At 37.3% G+C, this 15,996-nt stretch overlaps 1 protein-coding gene across 1 annotated transcript in view; it reads right to left on the reverse strand.

Annotated features, from left to right (window-relative positions):
• The window catches only part of LOC116298203 (voltage-dependent L-type calcium channel subunit alpha-1D), a 46,356-nt gene that overhangs the window by 19,161 nt on the left and 11,199 nt on the right, over nucleotides 1-15,996 (reverse strand). The window contains exons 9-22 of the mRNA XM_089025385.1: nucleotides 15,582-15,723; nucleotides 15,028-15,200; nucleotides 13,925-14,037; nucleotides 13,361-13,470; nucleotides 12,023-12,154; nucleotides 11,203-11,275; nucleotides 10,416-10,539; nucleotides 9,640-9,895; nucleotides 9,340-9,373; nucleotides 8,983-9,085; nucleotides 2,789-2,933; nucleotides 1,717-1,846; nucleotides 910-969; nucleotides 625-731 (exon numbers count right to left, since the gene is read on the reverse strand). Coding sequence (XP_088881511.1) covers nucleotides 625-731; nucleotides 910-969; nucleotides 1,717-1,846; nucleotides 2,789-2,933; nucleotides 8,983-9,085; nucleotides 9,340-9,373; nucleotides 9,640-9,895; nucleotides 10,416-10,539; nucleotides 11,203-11,275; nucleotides 12,023-12,154; nucleotides 13,361-13,470; nucleotides 13,925-14,037; nucleotides 15,028-15,200; nucleotides 15,582-15,723 — 1,702 coding nt within the window. The remainder of the gene's footprint in view (nucleotides 1-624; nucleotides 732-909; nucleotides 970-1,716; nucleotides 1,847-2,788; nucleotides 2,934-8,982; nucleotides 9,086-9,339; nucleotides 9,374-9,639; nucleotides 9,896-10,415; nucleotides 10,540-11,202; nucleotides 11,276-12,022; nucleotides 12,155-13,360; nucleotides 13,471-13,924; nucleotides 14,038-15,027; nucleotides 15,201-15,581; nucleotides 15,724-15,996) is intronic.

Genomic DNA, 15,996 nt, shown 5'->3' on the forward strand with positions numbered 1-15,996 from the left:
TTTCGGTCCAGTCGCGTAGGCTTGAGTTGGTCGACGACAACATTTTTTGAATTGACTGTATGCTTGCGACACTTTGCGAAAATCGTTTGGCATTTTGTGGAGTCGATTGGACGGGCAAGTTTTAAAGTCAAATTTGCATACTTTGCATAATGTCACTTTCTATACAATAATTTCTTGTTTAACGATTGTACACGAGAAGATACATGACTATAGATACAACACAAAGCAAACAATCTCATTCTCAAGGGAATGACGCGAGGTGTGGAATGAAAAAAAAATTACGCCCAAGCCGAAAAGGTCTATTTGCATACGGCGAATATGCGTTATGCTAACTTTATTTTCAAAATTTAGTAATAAATTATCGTTATTTATTAGGGAAAAAGGACATTTCTTTCTCAGTAATACGCTCTTAAATTATTGTGCTCAAACTGCAAGTATGCCCAAATATTCTTTAGTGTCCTCCCGCTATTCTTTTTTTTTAAGTTCTAAAAAAAAAAAAAAAAATGAAAATGTGTCTAAATACAAGGGATGCTAAGAGAATATGAGAGAAGGGTACGAAAACCACGACGCGTATTTGTTTTATATTTTTTAATATGTCGTCTTAGAGCAATCTTAAATACTTACTTAAAAACAAGGGCAGCGATATTGCAAGCCACCACAAAAGCGTCAATGACGTTCCACCAATCCCTCAGATATGAACCTTTATGAAAAATGACTCCCAGATCAATCATCTGATGAAAAACACAACCATAAAAATGTCATGCCATTGTGCTATGCTACTAAGTTAATGTCAGCTTTTGGGGTAACTTGTTTTTACTTAATAACAAAAGCAAAAATTACCGAAAAATGAATTTGAGATAATATGATTAAAATATACAACAATTATACTTTAGCGAACGAAACACATACCTTAGCAATCACCTCCAGGGCGAATATGGCTGTTATGACGTAATCAAAGTATCCAAGGACCTGGAAACCAAACAATAGGCTATTTTAATCAGTTTTTTGCGATACTTAGATGGGGTTATAATGAACCAAAATTACCACGTACAGCGCACCGGACTATTTATTTGAGTGACCTAAGATAGGTGTGGGCGAAATGATTATAAGAAGACGTGCGGCTCGGTAAATATTTACCGATAATTACCGAGTCTGAGGTTAATAATAGTATAATTCTATATAACTTTATAATTTTAGACTTGACTGGGTCAGAGAAAAGACGAAATTCTGGATTAAAGAACGTTTTGAGTATAACTTCGGGTCTATAATAGACTCTATGCAGTTAACGGTCACGTGTCTGTACTGGAGAGCAAAATTTTTGTTTTTATTTTAAATTGGTGATTCTTGAGCTACTTGTAAAGAACTGAATGAAAACATGGTTATCCAGTATGTTACGAAATACAGTTTTATTACGATCTTTCGAAACAGGTTGTAGAAAGTTTGTTTGCAGTCCAGTAAATTTCACCCATGGGAATCAAGATGTTCATTCATTTGCTCTCATCAGTGAATTAATCAGCACGTGATTACTAAGCTGCCTAAATTTTTTTGGAAAACCTCATCATCACCGCTCGAGCACTGATCGTCTCGAAATCACTGCTCAATCTCAGCGCGCGAAACTCTATTTTCAAATCTAAAATTACACTAAAATCAGCTAATAAGGAAACTCTAAGAGAAGGTGTGAAGTTTTTATTAGAAATGGTGCAGAAAAGGACTCACCTCGTTTGTGTAGCTCTCAGGATTGACGGGGTCCTCAAATGCCAATAGTATACTACTAATAACAATAATGAATAAAATAAAGGTGTCGAAGTAGCGAAGATTTACCATCCAGTGACAGAAGCGACGTACTCTGTGAAGCAAATAAAAATGCCGTCAAAATTGATACAAAATACATTTGATACTTTTTTTTAAGCTTTGAAATGATTTTGCATTTGTCAGTATTATTTTAAAGTGGTCTTGGGAAACAAGGGGGATGAACGATCAAATGCTCTCTTCTCGTTTTAGCCAATTAAATTGGACCGATTGAAGTGGATCTTCGCGACTAGGTCAGTCGGGAAGAACGACTGTAGATCGACCTGGGGTCAAACGTGGAACCTCACATGTGCCGATCTAAATGCATAAATCATGATATTAATGTACGTTTTGCACTCATTTTGATTATTCTTTGCCACCACGCATGCGCCTGTTAACAAATTTTTTCAACATGGCTGCTGCAGTTGAATGGTGCAACTCACGATTTGACTATGGACTTGCATTATGATGGTGTAACCGCTGACTGCATAAACATTAAACATGGTTTGTTTGGTTTGATCGACATAAATAATTTTGACGTTTGAGTCAGTCAGTCGAACTTAATTATATTAGTCGATCCCAAATACAGTTAGGTTCGGCTCGTGTAAAGTTCGACGTTTGACCTTAGATCAGTCCTGAATTTGTTTCAGGGCTGAAAAAAAATACAACCCGAAAACTGATTTGAAACAGCAAGTTGTAAGATAGATTAAAGATTAGCCATGGTCTCACCTGCTTAATATTTAATACCCAGTATAATTAACAATTTTTCTTTAAAATATACTTCACCCCTTGCTGACCGCCGGGAGATTAACTCTACGCACCTTTGCCTCAAAACATAAAACATTGCAAAAGGTTTTTTTTTTCTCTAATTTTATCTTTTATTTTTATCTAAATTTGGTTCCATCCGGCCCACCCTGTCGTGTAATGACGTCATATTTGATTAATTCATCGTCTCTCTAACCCACCCCTCCCCGTTACATATCATAATGTTTATACTTACGGATTATCAGGACCAAATATAAACATTGCGTTTTTCCTTATAATAGGTATATTTGATCTATGAATGTTACGTCTTCTCATGATCTTTCCCTCGGTTCTTAAGCTGAGCGAGAAGCGGTGTGGAGAAGGGGTTCTGCTTAACATTTCTAAAAAATAAAAGCGAAAATATTTATATTTGCATAATTTTATGTGGCAAGTCTCGGTTGCCCACACGGACTTTTTAAAATGGTGTTTTAAAGCCCCGTTTACACTGGCGATTTTTGCGGTGATTTTCGAAAATATGAAATCTTTTGTCTCATCCTTCAAAAGAGACATTCGTCTAGGAAAATCTTGGTATCCTGAGAAAAACTTTACAAGTAAATTCTTTATCATTATTTATTATGGACAAAATCGCAAAAAAATCGCAGCAAAAATCGCTAGTGTAAACGGGGCTTAACAGGTTTGGTCGGTGGTCGAGAACGCCAAGGTTGAGCGTTTTTAAACTTTTTTAAATAAATATTTCTATTCTATTTTCACTATAAAACAAACATATTTGAAGCCACGTCATTAAAATTCAACACAATGTCATTAAAGTATCGATATGGCACATCGTAATGTAACAAACATCATGCTATTAAATGACACTTAATGTCTGGTGTAAAGGAAAAACAATTGAAAACCTTTAGCTAAAATAAACAAAGTGCTAAATAGGGCAGCGCAGCCGTGACGTCATAAAAACGAAGACAAAGACGAAATTCGGACAAACAAACTTACAAGTTTACTTTCAGCAGATAATTTTCACAGCCGATCGCAGTTGATCTTAGTTTACATGGGTTATTATTGTAACTTTAAGTAAAAATAATAAAATCAGTTCGTATAATCCTCGTAGCGGTTAAACAGAATGCAATGTTTCTCCGAATCTTTAAGCTATTTTTAGAATCAGCGCGCTGCGCTATTGTGATGGAAAGTAAAACTTTGAGATGGACGTCTTCAATGAGTTAAAACAAGAAGGCAGAATAAAGCATATCGTGGTTTGTTGCTACGCCATGCTTTTTTGTCACATGTTTGTTTAAAAACCTCGTCCCAAGGCTTTTTCTACGTAAAAAGAAATGACAGAATTCTTTTTTTAGGACTATTGGGCTTCGGTGACATTATTACTCAGATACTGCATGTAAAAATATTATTTAGTGAGGAATTTCAGAGCGATAGAGCGCAAAACAGGTCAGACATTTTGTTTCTTTATATTTGGTACTGATCGGATTCAGTTCAAAATAAGAGAAAATATTTAACAATTATTCGCCTCAGGCTCAGTGGATACATATTCACTGACGCTGAGGAGAAAATTTTTTAAATATACCTCCATTTCTATAACCCACAGAAATGTAGGCAATGAATCGCTACCTTCAAATATGAACATTTTTAAAAGCTGAATTGCAATAGTTGGGACATAACACTTCGGTAATCTATTAAAAAAGCCTGAGCAGACGTATGAAATGGAAGACATACAGTCCTTTGACTAAACGTTGTCGTTTGATCGGCTTCATCCCTACGCGCCTAGACCGAAAAGGATCATGGGGATAATTAATTCACAGTTACTAGCTGTTAGATTTGCATTGATTGACATGTAATTATATATGACGATCGTACATAATAAAACACAAATACACCACAATTACTGGCGACGAGGATGGCCACATTGTAAAAATTCGGAGGACTTCTTCTTGAAATAATGTGAGATTTCCTTGGTTTTCACAAACAAAAATGGCCTTTATTGGAAGAATAGAACCATTCGACGAAGCTACAGAAACATGGAGTGCCTACATCGAGCGTTTGGAACAATATTTTACAGTCAACGAGATCAAAACAGAGAAGAAAGTTCCCGCGCTTCTTACGCTACTTGGAAGTAAAACTTATAATCTCTTACGGAATTTAGCAGCTCCAGAAAAGCCTTCTGAGCTTGAGTATAATACCATCGTACACCTTTTGGAGAGACAACTATCGCCTAAACCGTCTGTAATCACTCAACGTTTCCGATTTCATACAAGAATGCAAGACGAAGGAGAAACTATAAACGACTATGTAGCACAACTAAGGAAGTTGGCGATTCACTGCAACTTCGATAACCTGAACGACACACTCAGAGATAGATTAGTATGTGGAATCCGTAATACCGGAATACAGAAAAGATTGCTTTCAGAATCTACGTTACCACTGGAAAAAGCTATCGCAATATCCGTAGCAATGGAAATGGCCGCGAAAGACGCCATTGAATTACAAGGTAAGCACAAAGAAGTTGGTGTAAACAAGATAGCTAAAGCAAAGCCTAGAAAACCAACCGAAAATCAGCTTAAACCAAGAGATAATACGTGTTTTAGATGTGATAAACCAGGTCATTCATCTAATTCATGTAAACATAAAGAAGCTACATGTTATTTTTGCAAGAAGAAAGGACATATCGAGAAAGCATGTTTAGCTAAACGCAGACAACAAACACGCCGCCATACACGCCGGAATGTACACGCCCTCGATAACAATGCCGATAGCGAAGACGAGTCGGACAGCGACAATGAACTTCCCGTAGGAAGCTTAGACATTAATTCGATAAAAGAGAAGAAAACTAAGCCTATTCAACTACCATTAAATATTAATGGAAAGAAAGTATCAATGGAGCTTGACACAGGATCAGCAGTTTCAGTTATGTCTAAAGATGAATTTGAGAAGCAAGTCGGCAAGGCTAAAATTGAGCCCACAAAAGTTGTTTTAAAAACCTACTCAGGAGAGAAAATTCATCCGTTAGGAATCACACGCGTCAAGGTAAAGTACAACAATCAAGAGAAAAACCTCGAATTATATCTAGTCGAGAGAGGCACAGCAGCACTGTTTGGCCGAGATTGGTTAGCAGCGATACAGTTAGAATGGAAAGGGATAAACAACGTGTTAACACTGAATAAGGAACCTGCAAGTACCAACAACGCACTAGACAATATCTTAAACAAATATCCAACAGTCTTTGAAGAAGGAATTGGAAAAGTGAAGAACATCAAGGCGACATTAAAGTTCAAAGAGGAACCGCAACCAGTATTTCTGAAAGCCAGACAACTACCATATGCCTTGAGACCAAAGGTGGAGCGAGAATTAGACGAGCTAGAGAAAATGGGAATAATATCCAAAGTGGAAACAAGCGAATGGGCCACACCCATAGTTCCCGTACTCAAGAAAAACGGAAGAGTAAGAATCTGCGGAGACTTTAAGCTCACAGTTAATCCCCAGCTTGCAGTGGACCAGTACCCGTTACCCAGGATAGAAGATGTGTTCGCATCGTTAGCAGATGGAGAAAAGTTCACAAAGATCGATTTGAGGCAAGCCTACCTACACATGGAGATGGAAGAAAACTCAAAGAAGTATTTAACTGTGAATACGCACAAGGGTCTATACCAGTTCAACCGGATGTTGTTTGGAATCGCTTCTGCACCAGCAATATGGCAGAGGACTATGGAACAGATTCTGCAAGGAATACCATCAGTCCAATGCATCCTAGATGACATGATAATAACTGGTAAGGACAATACCGAACATTTTAACAATCTGGATAGTGTGTTGAGCCGTCTGCAACAGTACCAACTCAAGGTCAACCTAGACAAATGCCAGTTCTTCCAAGATAAGATCGAATACTGTGGACACAAGATAGACAAGCACGGCATACACAAGACAGAGGAGAAGATTAAAGCAGTGCGTGATACTCCAGCACCAAAGAATGTCACTCAGCTTCGCGCATTCATTGGCCTCGTAAATTATTACCACAGATTTCTACCAGACCTAGCCTCGGTAATGAGACCACTCCACCAGCTACTGGAACAAGGTAAAGCATGGCAGTGGACGAAAGCATGTGACAAAGTCTTCGAGAAGGTAAAAGAGATGGTCACGTCAGATTTGGTATTGTGTCATCATGATTCCAAGAAGCCTATCCGCTTAGCATGCGACGCGTCACCATATGGAGTCGGCGCAGTTCTGTCCCATATCATCGATGGACAAGAAAGACCAATAGCATTCGCTTCTCGCACCTTAACGAAAGCAGAGAAAAACTACTCTCAAATTGACAAAGAAGCATTAGCAATCATCTTTGGAATCAAACGATTCCACACCTACCTTTACGGAAGACAGTTTACGTTGGTTACGGATCATCAACCACTAGTAACCATCTTCAGCCCAACCAAAGGCATACCAGTGACCACAGCTACAAGACTACAGCGATACGCTATGTTTCTATCAGGCTATACTTACGACATAGAGTATAGGAACACTAAGCGACACACTAACGCTGACGCCCTTTCAAGACTACCGTTCGAAGAAACCCCAGAGGATCAAAAGGAAGAAGCTGTTGACATTTTTCACTTAAGTCAGTTTGAACAGTTACCAGTGACAAGCGCAACAATCAGACGAGAGACAACAAGAGACAAGACCTTAAGTAGAGTCTATGAACAGACCATGTCTGGATGGTCAACTAAGCCAGACGACAAGTTACTACTGGCGTACTACAATCGTCGAGATGAAATCACAACGTACCAGGGATGTCTCATGTGGGGAATACGAGTAATCATTCCAGACACCCTAAGGAAACAAGTATTGGAGGTCATCCATTCAACTCACCTAGGCGTAGTGAAAATGAAAGCCCTCGCTAGAAGTCACATCTGGTGGCCAGGAATCGACTCCGAAATTGAACAGATAACCAAAACCTGCTCTGGTTGTAACAAAGTACGAAACAACCCAACAAAGGTACCCATCCACCCATGGGAATGGCCAAGTTCACCTTGGGAACGCATCCATATCGATTTTGCTGGACCATTTATGAACAAACAGTTTTTGATTATAGTCGACGCACACTCTAAATGGCCAGAGGTGTTTCCAATGAACAAGATCACAGCAACAAGCACTATTGAGGTACTACGCTCAGTATTCGCAAGAAACGGCGTACCACAGCAGCTCGTTTCTGACAACGGACCGCAATTCACGTCAGAGGAATTTCAAACATTCATGAAGAGCAATGGGATTCACCATTTTAGATCAGCACCGTTCCATCCTGCAACGAATGGACAAGCAGAAAGATTCGTGCAAACCTTCAAACAGAGTATGAAGGCAATGAAATCAGAATCAGCCTCTTTAAACAAGAAGATAGCAAATTTCCTACTGATGTACCGCAACACACCTCATGCTACCACTAACGAAACACCAGCCAAAATGTTCCTTGGTCGAAACATACGTTCACGTCTGGATTTGATGAAGCCAGATGTAAAAAGCACAGTGCAGAAGAAACAAATGAAGAAAGCACTTGAGAAGAAAACACCTATACGCTTGTTTGATGATGGACAGCCAGTGACAGTTCGAGACTACAGAGGACAAGACAAGTGGGTTAATGGAACCATCAACACACAACTAGGACCATTGATGTATGAAGTCAAAACAGAAGCTGGAAGTTATTGGAGAAGGCACACAGACCAAATCCAAGAAAGGAAGCATGATGAAAATCAAAGCGACCCTCAACCAAGACCAGCAGAAGATGTCTGCCCATCAGCAGTAGAACAGCCATCAGTCAGCACAACCCAGACAAGCAAGAAAGTTACCCCCGCTAAGAGCAACATGACGCAAGAAGGACAAGGCAAAGGACATCGATACCCAACAAGGCACAGAAGCCCACCAAAACGTTATATGTATGAACAATATTAGGACAGTCATAAGATATGAACATTCAGAGACATTATTATTGAGTTATTTTTTCTATCACAGTGATTCATAACTAAGAAGGGAGGAAATGTTAGATTTGCATTGATTGACATGTAATTATATATGACGATCGTACATAATAAAACACAAATACACCACACTAGCTGCCGCGTATGTTATCTAACACGTCTTGCGCAAGTTATACTGGACTGGAAATACTAAATTTTTAGCTCTTATCCCCAAAGTAACCTATTTCGAAGCTACTATCTGTAGTCGGCGATAACTCGTCTGAACAGCGCTCAAGCAGATAATCTTTTAGCGCCTGCACGTTGTCCATATTTGGGACATCCTTGATGAAAGATGCGATTGTCACCGACTGATAGAGAACAATTAATTATTCATGTTGATTTACCCGTTATCCTTTTCGGTCTAGGCGCGTAGGGATGATCCGATCAACGTTTAGTCAAAGGACTGTATATACATAGCCTAAAGTAATACCTGGATCCTCTGTGTCATCTTCTCGCTCGTTATCAGTCGTGTTTTGACGTGATATTCGTCCATTCTTACTTGATAAAGATGGCGAATCTTCAGATATTTTTATCTAAAAAGAAAATGCCGCTGCAATTTATTTTTACTCTTTCTTAATACTTTTTTAATTAATTTTAGTTAATAGAGTACAAACACTAAAAGTGTGCAACACTTTGCACTATTTAGTAGTAAATAGTGTTAATTAAACAATAGAAAACAATAGGATTAGTACAATTTAGCAGTATTTAGTGGTATTTATGTTGCACACTTATAGTGTTTGTACTCTATCAAAATACGGGTTTTATAAATATTACTTTTTGTACTTACTCTTACAGCGCTCATTTTGCTTAATCTGTCATTTCTAAAACAAGATGCATAAAAGCATACGTCAATAGTAAAAAGAAACTCGTTAGATGATTGAGGTATATTAATGAAATATTAATGGCGTGAGGAGGCAAATGATGCGTGCAGCAAGTTTGGTTTCTCCATCAAACTTACAAGTGTCCTGTATTGACACTTTTACGATGATTTTTTTGCTAGAGTGAAGCAAATATAAGACTTTTTAGAGGGTCGAGGACCATGATATAGAAAGAAAGATGAGAATGGAATTGATGTACATCCACTAACCTTGGGGAGTTGTGCTGTATTCCAAAAACAGGCTTAGAATTAGGGAAAGGGTTATTACTGCCATGGTTATTGATTTTTGTAATTGCCATGATCATTGGTAACTGTTTAGCTTTTGCCCATCCATTTCGTCGTTTCTCTAGACGTTTCTTTTTCATTTGCTCGCGTTGCCGATCGGCTTCTTCGTCTAACCGCGTAAGATCTTGAGCATTTGCGAGATTGTCCACAGCGATAGCAAGAAAAACATTGAGAAGTGTATCTGGATATACCAGTAAAGGAAATAATATAAACTAGACTAATATCACTAATATTTCGACTATGATACCAATGTAACAGCGAATAGCTTCGATGAAGCAGGCTGTCATATATTATATCTTGAAGCAAAGCATGTGGGATAGAATATATATGTGTACGAAAGGAACAAGTCGAGAAAAGAAATAAATGAATGAACGAATATGGGAAAAAATGAATTAAATGAAATGAGTTGAATTGCTGGAAGATGTTTTATTGATTTATGAAGTAATGTATTTTTATCGCATAAATCGGATGAATGCATAAATGAATGAATGAAAGAATGATTAAAATAACGCAGCGAAAAATAACGTGACTGTTTTCATTATTGATTTTAAACTATTGATTGTTTGGAGAATAATACCTAGATCACAAAAAGATATTTAGCAAAGCAAGCTATGTAGAACTATGTCAGTATATAAGATATAGAGTAATAGAAAGCTCACAAGTCATTGGTTTGTAGTGATTTTTGTACAAGTATAGGATACAGTCTCCAATGATAACCAGAGCAACAAAGTATAGCGAGGCCAGGATTCCCCATACACTTTTTGGTCCACCAGCAGACTCGATCCCATCATACATGATAGTATTCCAGTCTTCTCCAGTCATTATCTTGGGGGAAATCATTATTAGAACTTGTTAGATCAAGTATAACACACGCTCTGATGAACGCGCGAAGTATCCGCCATTTGTAAAATATTTCAGTTGAATCTAATTACTTATTTAGTTGTCCATGACATGTTTTGCTTGCAATTGCGTCATCACCTTGTCAACTACTTTGCATACTACATTGACAAGGTGATGACGCAATTTATCGTCAATAAGAGGACAGACACATAAAAAATGATGTCAATTTGTTTTTTAAAATAATAAAAAAAAACTTCTCGTTTTTAGTAATCAAAACAACCAACGGAAAGAGCGTGCGCTCCGGCGTTCTGTCCTCTTATTGGTGATAAAAAATAACCATTCAGCGCCAGAGAACATTGTAAGCTATTGCAAAAAACATTTTTTTCCTTCACTTTTATATTACATCAAATTAAAACAAACTTTAGTCGGGTTGAAAAGTTTGCAACATTGAAGCTAAAACCGAGCGGTATTCTGGGTAGTAACCTGTGCATTTGGAGATCGTCAAAATATAATTAAGACAACAAATCGATCTTGACCGAATTTTGCTCGAATTTTAACACTGTAATGTTAAAATACATCACGGGCAATAGTGATGTAACATATATACTAGCTTTAATAATACTTATCTTAAATTTATTGCTTTCTCACCTGGAAAACTGCTAACATGGCTTTAATAAAATCATCGAAGTTTGTTCGTGGAGCATCGAGACGTGTGCTGAACCTGAAAGTGGGATATGGAAAACAACAGGATCAGTTATTATTAAAATGCTTTGCTAACAAGGTCCCGCTGATATTAATACCATTTTCAATCGGCTACCCGATCAACTCAGTAGAATCGTCAGTCTATTGTTCAAGCCTTGGCCGCACCAAATGCAAATTATTAGGCCTTTACGTGGCTTGAATGACCACGTTTAAATGGCGATCTCGTCCCTTATCAACTAGAGACGTTTCAAAAGAGAGGACACGAGTAACGTCCACCAAAATGTACTTTGTCGCGACGACGATTCCCTGCGACATGCTCGTGAAGGGACTGTTTTCATTTCTTGTTCCTTTATATATTGCTGTGTGTACAATGTGTATTACGACGTGCATAAGCGAAAACATGAGAAACATGGAAAAACAGCAATCCTAACCTACAGAGATCTATTTAAGACAAACCCCATGTTAGAGGTAAAATCCATTGAAATAAAACAATCAAGCTACATTTCCCAGTTGTTCTTTAAGCGTTCAGTCTTCGGCAGGAGTATCGATTAACCATGAACTCCGTCTCACATGTAAGTAGAGTTTGTTTGGTCTTTCCCTCGATTCGATGGTTTTTCTTTCTCCGCAATAGCCAACACGCTATATTCCAATGAACCCTTCTTAAAAATGTCTTGAATGCGAGGCTACCATGGAAAAAGAAGTTTCGCAAATGCCATCAAGAAAAAGTGTGCTTTATTTTGTAATTTTATGTTACTTTCCTACTTACTTTCCTCCAAAAAGTTGCATCCCAAGCAATGCAAAAATGAAAATAAACAGAAGAAGTAGAAATATCAGGCTAAGAATCGAACGCATGCTTTTGAGAAGAGACGTCACTAGATTGCGTAAGGATGACCACACCCTGAAAAATAATAAACGAATATATAATTATATATATTCAAAAGGTTATTTAGCCTTCTTTGCTTGAAGCCTTGGGTTATATTTTGCTGCACCCCATTTTTGTTGGTAACCCCTACGATGCTTAAGGATAGCCGGGTTTTAGTTCAAATCCCACTTTCTCCGCTCAGAATATAAGCACATTACAGTATAATGTTTCAAGTACCAAACATGCACTTTATAGTAGTTTTCACATTTCAACGGGCAACTCCAAACACCGAGTTGCCGTAAAATGAAAAATGGCTGTAATCAAGCATCACATACGGTAACGATAAAGGGTAGAAGTAAAATCGACAAAGAAATACACGGGACATATATACAAGTATTTGTTTAATTATAAAATCATGAATTATTAATGAGGAAAACACGATAAAAATCATTGTCCGTGGAGGAGGTTGTATATCTGATACAAAATCGTCCTGATTTGCATAAACTTTAAATCCAATTTTCTTAGCCAAATTCAAATTTATCTTTAAAATTATAGTAGAACATGAATGTATACACCTAGACGTTTCATAAGTAATATACAATATTCGTGTCCGTGTTGTATCAGATATACAATCACTCGCCTTCGGCTCGTGGTTGCATAGACCAAATTCAAAACTCCCACCGATGTGAGGCTTAAGTTGTGAACAAAGGGATCTGGCGTGACTCAAAGTAATCTGGCGTGATTCAAAAGTCACGAATCACGCCAGATTCCTTTGTTCACAACTTAAGCCTCACATCGGTGCGAGCTTTGAATTTGGTCTATATCGGATACAAAACGGCCACTCATATTATATATATTACTTATTATTCATCTCCTTCAAATCTCTTGAAAATGCTAATATAAAATAAAAGCTATTTTGATTCTGTTACTTAGAGACTGGGGGAATTACTGAGTTATCTTAAAGCAGATAAAGTGACGTCTTCCTGGCGCCATCAGCTTAAGCAGCATGGTTCTCACAACTACAGGTTTGAAATACTCTGCGTTTTCCCGGACCAAAACCGGTAAATAAGGTCGACAGTCTCACAGTTTTCTCTGGCTTGTCAATAATCATTTTGTCATTCGTTTCTTTCGTTATGTTACGTAGTCGGATTTGCTCTTGCCTTTTTTTTTTCGGTTTTGTAATTTTATGTCTTAGGGAATGATTGAAAAACAGCTATTTATTTGTATTCAAACCGTATGTACCTTGTGAACTTGAAAACCCTAAGAAGACGAAGAGAGCGAAAAACACTGCTACCGTAGTTTATCTTAAAATATTTTTCTAAAAATAATTCGATTATACTGGCTTGAACGACCTGAAAAATCAAACAAAGGAATTATACTCAATCAGCAATCTTATTAAACCTAAAAATTAAAACAAATAAACATTAGAAGGACAAGAGTAATGAAATATCAAAGAAAACTGGTTACGACTAAGAAAGTTTGAATAAATTCTACTGGGAATGATATAAGGGAAGACCGTGCAATAAAGAAGCTTAAGGTACGTATATTTGACAGATGTTTTGAATGTTGTCGTTTATCGGATTAAAACAAACATCTAAAACGTCAGTTAAGTGCATTTATGTCGAGTTACTTATATCATTCCCAGCATTTAGAGCAATGAATGAAAGTACGAATAACAGAATGGTTGGATAATGTATGAATGAATGAAACATAATAAATGAATGATTGGCTTGTAAATGAATTAACTGTCTATCAGCTTAAAAATTGATTTATTAAAACTATTTCTTAATTGATTATGGTACTTACGATAAAATCAAATTTATTAAACGCTGACGCGAAATAATTCCTTGGAGCCAGACCATACAGCTTGAGGAGCATTTCAGCAACAAAAAGTCCAAGAAAAACTCTTTCTGATATTACTATAGTGGGAGAGAAAGAGAGAAAAAACAATATTGAAAACTCCTTAGATAGAATAAAATACTGTTCCTTAGAAAAGAAGCTTCGGTAGCAAAGCTGGGCCATGGTACCCGAGAAGGCGATGATTTGTAACCTTTAACCTTTTTAACCATGATAATCCCTTTCATGAGTTTCAAATCTTAAATGAATTTTTCTAAATTCCTAAATACGTGATTTTGGAGAAGCAAAAGATGAATGCCCTGATCACATTCTCAACCCCAGGTAGGTTCAAATCATGGTATCCCGAGTTCCATTTTCAAATCTTCAACCCTTTTCTCATAGTGCTTACAATGTAACGCTTGAGTGCACATCTTTGACTACCAACCTCTTTCGTTCCTTTAATAATTTGTGTCGGTTAGTTCATTAAAACACTAAACACTAATCCTTGGTTGCTTGACACTTTAAATGAAATGTTCTTGGTTCCCAACCATTTTCCGAAATGAAAAAAGGAAACATCGGCCAAGATGTAAAATACAACAAATTGTCAAATTCTTTCAAAATGGCGGATAGTGAAGAACACAACTGACGAGCATTATCAGGTACCGCCTTTCAACATGGACAATTTATTACTGAATCTTATGGGTTTAGTGTTTACAGAACGCATGGGAAGACAAATCTTAATATCAACATAGTACCCATTAGGGTTCTGGTCATAAGGCAGGCTGGTCTTATACAACTTCGTAAGCAAAGGTTTTTGGATGGTTTTATAAACCAAATATGTTCATGCAACAAAAGATGTAAAAGCTTTTGAATCTCGAATGCGCTCAGAAAACTATAGAAAAACTATAATCTTTCGATTGCCAATGTGCTACGGGGCTGCAAAACTCCATTAATGGAGGAGACTTATAACCGGTAGAGAAGTTCTATTGACAGACGGGTGGGATTACAATCGGGAGGGGGGTTATAACCGGGGGGGAGGGGGTGATAAAAGATGATAGTACCATAAAGCTTACCTTGCATCTGTTCGAGCCAATATGGCTGGTCATAATGTTCTGTCGACATGATGATAGTGTTGAGAAAGACACACAATAGAACCCCCCAGTAGAATATCGGGCTGCGGACCATGCTGCGGACACGACCACGAAAAATCCTTTCTTTCTTATTAAACTTTCTTATAATGCTGTATCTAAAACAATTACATATTTACAAGAGTTACACTCAGTACCACAGTTATTCCAGTTCATAGGTTGTTCCTTGTAAATCATGTTACTAGAAATGGTCATGTTTAAAGAATTGTAGTTTCAAAATGTTTAATTGGGCAGCACAACAAATATTTGGCAAAGTTTTTCCCTGCTTGAAATTCAAACAGGGATTTTTCAAGTGGATAAAAAAGAACTTGGATATTATGGTGAGAGATACAAAACGCACAGGCGACACTTTCACGGCAAGACACGGAAAACACGGCAAGACACGGCACGTCCTTCATATGGTTTTTACAGACATGCGTAATGGATTCGGATCCAGATTTATAATTATTAATAATTTTCCAGTCTTAATAACTACTAACCTTTCTGACCACGATAAAGTGCTTTGTTCTTGTGTCTTTTTCTTATTTTTTAAATGTTGTATAATTTCTCCGTGGTCTTCTATTAAGTGCATGATAGAATCGGAAAGACTATATCGCTTCTTTAAAGGATCTCTCGGTCCACCTGAAACGAAATCATGTCATATCTGAGTGTTAACAGTAGATTCGCATGCGAGGCTTACAGTTAAAGAGATTATCGATTTGTTTTGAAGGGGAAATCTTGTTTGCCAATATTTAATAACATTTATTGGTTGCATCATTATATTGCCCTTCCATTTCCTTCCGCGAAGGCTTACATGGCATCACACAGGTTGAGCGAAAATTATTTATGTTTTACATTATATTCAGAATGTTTTTACTGTGATGATATAATACACTGCTGCATTTTCCTTGAATT

The sequence above is a fragment of the Actinia tenebrosa genome, unplaced genomic scaffold, assembly GCF_029948245.1.
Source record: "Actinia tenebrosa isolate PJP-AT-01 unplaced genomic scaffold, QUT_ActTen_1.0 utg165__unscaffolded, whole genome shotgun sequence".
Classification (NCBI taxonomy): Eukaryota; Metazoa; Cnidaria; class Anthozoa; order Actiniaria; family Actiniidae; genus Actinia; species Actinia tenebrosa.